This window comes from Haliaeetus leucocephalus, unplaced genomic scaffold, assembly GCF_000737465.1.
Source record: "Haliaeetus leucocephalus isolate CR32 unplaced genomic scaffold, Haliaeetus_leucocephalus-4.0 Scaffold0, whole genome shotgun sequence".
NCBI classification, from domain to species: Eukaryota; Metazoa; Chordata; class Aves; order Accipitriformes; family Accipitridae; genus Haliaeetus; species Haliaeetus leucocephalus.
The window spans coordinates 20,426,734-20,432,733 of record NW_010972436.1 but is presented as its reverse complement, the minus strand read 5'-3'; the positions used below and the strand labels follow the sequence as shown (position 1 = coordinate 20,432,733).

Here is a 6,000-nt window from a genome sequence, read left to right as displayed (position 1 = left end):
CCCTTTGCGGGGTCAGCTCGAGGGGGGGGGGTGTGGCGGACCCCGCTCTAGATGGGGTAAGCTGTAAACATGTTTAGCTTTGAAGGGGATTTCAAAACAAGGCCCAAGGTGTCTCTCGGAGGAGCGAGTAGGAAGGTAAGAAACGGCGCCTGTCTGTCTCCGCGTCTGTGTCGGTTTCCCTCGTCCCCCCGCCCGCCTTCCCTTCTTGTATTATCGTTATTTTTACCGTTGGGCCTTCAAAAATGGGAGCAGCTATGACTAAGGTTTAATAGAGCGAAGAAATCCTCCCCTCCCGATGATGTGTTTATCTCTGATCTCCGTGGCTCTGTGTTGTTTTTTTTTTCTTTTCCTTCCTTTAAATCAGGCCACACACACCCTCCCAGGCTTGTAGTGTAGTAAGAATTGTGGGAAGCGAGGAAATGTCTCCTTAGCTCGTCCCCCCTGCAAGCAATCCGGTTTGTTGTGGCTGGTAGCACCTCCCGAGCAGCTCGTCTCTAGGGCTCCCGGGGTGAAGGAGGGAAGGACTCGGAGACCTCTTGTCATTTCTGTCCAAAGGGAAAGTCTTGCGTGGGCCCACCTCGCTGGAGAGGTGGGGGGGAACAGCCTTACACAACTCGAGATCAATGCAAATTGCTGGGGGAGGCTTCATTCACGTGAGTGGGGGGGTTGCCGGGACACAGGTTCAGCTTTTCAGTCAATTTGTCGTGTGCAGGGTGAGTAGTAGTTAATTGTCTGCTGTACCAGGCTATTGAATGTCCTTGTATTTATTGATGGAAAAGAAATGGTTCATTTGGATCTTGCTGATTGGATAGGGTGGTCAAAGGTTTAGTCAGGCACTGAGGGGCATAGAACTACCAAAGAACAAGAAAAGGGACAGTGTTTTTAGAAGTGGCCTGATTTGTAAGGGTCACTTTAATTCATTGCTAAAATACTGATTCCCCGTGTTGTCATTGGACATGATTGTGTGGGAAGCTACTGAGAGTTTTCATTAGTATTTTTGAATCTTCATAGGGGTGAAAATAATTCTTAAGTTTTTGTTATTGTGCACTGTAAGCAAGTTTGGTTCTCTGAAACTTCTAAGGTTTGGCAATACAGTTAGAAAACTTGGGCTAAAATACTGTACCATGTGATATTAAAATCACAGTGAAGTTTGCGTTTTGGTGTATTGTCTTACATAATTCATTAAAGAGAACGTGTAGCAGAACTGTATTTAAATTGTGCAGCTTTTCATCTGAATAATCTTCTGTTTATCTTAAGACGTTTCTGTTCATCAGACTACATACAATGGCATTACATCAGTCAGAAATGCCATAAATATTCCCCAGATGAAGCAGGAATTGGCAGAACATGCCCTGGTCCTCAGCTGTACACTTTAGGTACTTTGCAACTTTTGACAGTGACTTGCTAATAGTGTTACTTGCACAACATGTTTCCTTCTACAGAAATAAACAACTGTCATAATATCTTCTTTTACACCTACTGATTTTGTCATGAAAATTCAGCAGATTTCTATCTATTTTAATTATATGGGACAAATTTGTTAATGTTATACAGGTACACATCTCCAAGGGCAAATATTAAAAGGTAAAGGAAGTGGAAAATGAAATTGATGCATAACCTTCACTCAGTCCAATACAGAGGTGGTATTTCATGATCAGATTGATGCTGACTGGTCCACAGATTTCATGATCTTACATTGGTACCGTGAAGTGCTTGTGCTGTGTCAACGCAAATCAGTTAGTCGCAGCCTTGGACGTCATGGTTATATGGACACTGTAGAATGCCCTTGAAATAGCTGCTTATTTTCAGAAACTGTGTAGAGTACTAATGAAAGAATTTTTTTAAACAGTACTAAGTTACTTCTAAAAATGCAGTGTAGCTGAACTTCTGTGTAAGCATACTACAGCACAGATTGGTGTGTCAAGTGTTTACATGGGTTTCATGAGCTTCTCATTATCTCACGTCACAGGCTCCTTGGGATCATGTTTCTCATACCTATAGGCTTTGGTTTTACAGAAGGCTGATTTGTAAAATGTTTCCTTTCAGCTTTTTGTGCACATGGAAGAAAAAAATTGTTCTTTGACAAACCCCCTTGCCCTCCAAAATGTGTGTAATTTTAGAAAGATACGGTGCGTTTCCAACCCTGCACCTCTGTGATGCTCTATTAGCTGGATGCTTAGTACTGCCTGTTTTGATTCCTTTGGTGGAATAAAGCACAACTCAGAAATACTGGTAGAATCTGCGTGCAGGCTGCTTAATGCTAAGAATAACTCTCTACCGAATTTGGGGAAGCTTCCCAAGTGTTGTTGCACCTGTATGGCTACATTAGCAAAACTCTCCCAGTATGAAAGCAGGGACTCCAGTTTGAGGAGCTAGTCAGTGCTAAAGATGCCAGCAGAGTCTTTCTGATGTGGATACAACTACAGCAAAATAAACGATCAACAAAACTGACTATTAAAAGTATGGTTTTGCTAACATAACTGCAGCTGCAAACAATAACTGTGTTGGTCATGGGTCATGTGTCGATACCTTGTCTGATACTGATTGACATGTATGTCTGTAGTGTTTCCTTAGGCCTTATGAGGGGTTGATGTCAATAATGCCTACCAGTATAGGCACAATGATGGGAGTGTAGTTGGGGACTCATGGCAGTTAGAAAGGTACTGAATATAGTGTGCTTTCTCACCGCTAACTTTTATGGCATTTTTGAATTACAAAAGCAGAGAGCTTCAGGTTTGTTTTTATACTGGTTGCATCTTACGTTGATGTGCATTATGATGGTCTGAACTGCGGATGCTATAGAGAGGCACTTCAACCAAACCTTTTGCCAAAAAAAGTAGTATTTAAGTATCACTTATTTTTGTTAAAATCCTGGGTTGCAAAATTAATGTTCTCAACTCTCCCTGTGACTGATCCTTTCAGAATATTATTGTAACGTTTTAATATTGCATTGTACGTAATAAAGTGTAAAAATATAGATGGTATTGTCAGTGTTTGGACTTTTCCCTCAGTATCTACTTTCAAAAATCTGCTGATTAATTTGGACTATTTGCATTAGTTTTATATGTGTTTGAGGGTGTAGATACTGTATTTTATTTACAATGTGATAAGTTAATTTTTGTGGGTGTTTTTTTTTTTAAATTTTTGGGTTTGCTTATTGTTACCCTCAAAACATGATTCCCTGCTTTATTCAAAAGATATTTTCAGATTTAGTTTTAATTGTAACCGGCAAAGCATATTTTTTTACTTCTGAAGTAAAATAGCTTCCAAAAATGAATGTTGTTATTGGAGTTCAATATGGGAATGTCTTGACTTATTCACGGACTTTTTGTACAGGACAGTAATTGTTGCCTAAAAGGTTGTGGCTGAATTTCTGTGGTGTGTCAGGCAGGAAAAAAGGGGTGTGTCTAAAGAGTTAGTTTGGGGTGCAGTTCAAATTGAACTAGCCCAACCTAACTGCGCAGTGGACTGAAACATCTGGTCCTTCACCTGGGTGGTTCCCACCCCATCCTTTGCGTCTCATATAGGTGGAGTGTCACCATGCCTTCTGGTGGCAGCTGGCAGGTTTCACTCATTTTATCATGAAGTTGGACTCCTGGTAGCATAGTGCAGAATCTGTTTAACCACATCAGCTTCATTTGGTACAGTTGGGCCTAGTGTTCCTTTATAATAAGTTGATCAGTGTTAAGAACAGGTACCTTGTATTATTCTTTAGTACATCCATGCAGGGGGATCCCCATGCCTGTGCTGAGATGTACAAGGGGCTCTGTAGCTCCACATTATTCGTTTAGGTTGTGAAATGTATTAATGACAACTTGTAAACCTTTAATAGGAAAAATGGTTAAAAGAATATTATGAAGTCAAATTTACAGTATCACTTGAGAGATCTAAAACATGCTTTTATAAATCCCAAGACTGTTTAAAACAGGGTATTTTAAAATTACAATGCAGTATGAGATGGCTTTAAAAAAATCTTCCTTTTCAGGAATTTGTGATACAGATGAGTTAGCACTGTCATGAAAGTGAAACCAACTTCACTGAGTTTCTTTTCGGTTTTTGGTTTTGTTTTTGTGGAAGACATGGAAGATTACTAATGAACAAACAGTGACGACTCCATCTGTATTTTAAAAAGTCTGTCTAATTTCTTTTAATATGGGCATTTTCAAAAATCAGAGATTTTCAATTTACAAAGCTTGTTTATATTTTATTTTAGTAGTTACTGATATGCTTTCTTAACTTAATAGCACAACATTAAGCATTATATTCCTGTATATTTTTCCCCCTGCTCACAGCTGAAGTGCAGAGGTGGAACTCCAGAACCACCTTGTTTGTGCTTTGTTGTCTGTATTCTATGCATGAAGTAACTTCTTGTGGAATAAAAATTAATGATTTAAAAACAGTAGGCTGCAAGATTGCCAGTGTATCGAGAGGTCTGCACAGGTTGGGATTGCTTATGGTGATAGATGTCTATAGGATTTAAGTAACAATGGAACAGATTTAAAAAACAGTTTTGTTTAAAGTTGTTAATAATTTCAGGCAGGAAGAATTACTGTTTTACTGTATCTTACTTGAACATACACCAGCTGGTAACGGAAATGAAATGATGCTAGGGATTTATAGTACAGGATTTCTAGACTGCAATTACAAATTTACATTTTATATTTGAATGGTGGGAAAGAATTGCAGTGCTTTGCTCCGTAAGACCTTTGTCCCATAAGGCACATGGCATAGATCCTTATGCAAGTACATACCTCATTCTGAGTCACAACTGTGTTTTGTCCAGAACATTGAAATGTCAAAGCCTAAGTCTTGAAGTGCTCTTTGAATTTCAGATCTGTGGCGTGGAAATACGATGAGACCATCATGTTGTAAAATAATGACTGTCTGTCAGTAGGAAACTATATAATTAATGCATACTGGATTCTTGTGGATTTTTTCCCTCTCGGTGACATTTAAAATTCTCCTCATTTGAAAGGAAGCTATGAACGATGGAGTTGTAGTTAGCTGACAGCAGTCATTACACTGTTATTTTCAGTTATGTGCTATTTTCTCAAATTCAAACCAAAAATTTCTGCTTTTACAGATATATTTTTTCCTGCATGTTTCTGAGAAGATGAAAAGTCACTCAACTACAATGACGTGTACAATATACATCTTAAAAATTGTAACAGAGACAAACTGAGAGTAAATTTAAAAACAACTTGTTTGCATTTCACATGCCCTCTAGAGCCTCCAGTGAGGTCCTGGTTCCACTGTGTGTGGCTTTCTAGCTACTGTGATAAAAGTGGTTCCAGATACTCACTGCAGTAAAATTTGAGCTAAAATGCTGATGTTTTCTAGCAAGCACTGTGACATTGGTTTCAGTGAGGCCAGGCTTTCCCTGGCCAAATGCCTCTTCCTGGTCCTATTTTAAGTACTTTAAAATACCTTCTACTGGAAGATGGTCTTTTCTACATATAAACTTAATAATGATGTAAATAATCAGAGATGTGAAGAGTCACAAACTGTTTTAAAGCAGAATTTTTCAAGCTGCTGAATGTGTTTTACTCAGGCTGGCTGAGGAGTCCGATGGAATTTGAATTGTAGAGGTTCAGTTCAAGACATTGTGAGTCTTTTAAAATGCTAATTGTTTTAATATTCAGAAAGAACAACTGAAGTGCAGTTTATCCTATCTAAAATAATGTTGGGCACTAGAAACATTGTTGAGAACCACTTTGGAGGGGGATGTCTCCCAGTGTCCACCTTTGTTCTCTACAAATCAATGCTACAAAATCTTCCTTTTATTTGTTGGACTTATTAAATACTTGTTGAAAGGAATTTTATTCTATAAATTACTTCGCTCACTTCATTTGCTTTGCAAGTTGTTACTGATTTATATGTGGTTCAAGCTAAATTCAGCTGAGAAGTCGCGTTCCTCATTTTAAGGAAAGAAAAAAGATGCAAATTCCTGGATTTTGTAGATGAAAACCATACAAGATCTTATAATTGTCCCTAGAAGTT

General features: G+C 38.6%; 1 protein-coding gene across 2 annotated transcripts in view; it reads left to right on the top strand.

Annotated features, from left to right (window-relative positions):
• Positions 1-6,000, top strand: part of UBE3C (ubiquitin protein ligase E3C) — an 80,121-nt gene that overhangs the window by 265 nt on the left and 73,856 nt on the right. Inside the window, exon 1 of one of the 2 annotated variants that reach the window (XM_010585836.1) lies at positions 1-135. This exon is cut by the window's left edge and continues 265 nt beyond it. In XM_010585836.1, the coding sequence (XP_010584138.1) occupies positions 70-135 (66 nt within the window). In that variant the 5' untranslated portion in view covers positions 1-69. The remainder of the gene's footprint in view (positions 136-6,000) is intronic. The other variant, XM_010585842.1, reaches the window with a different exon arrangement.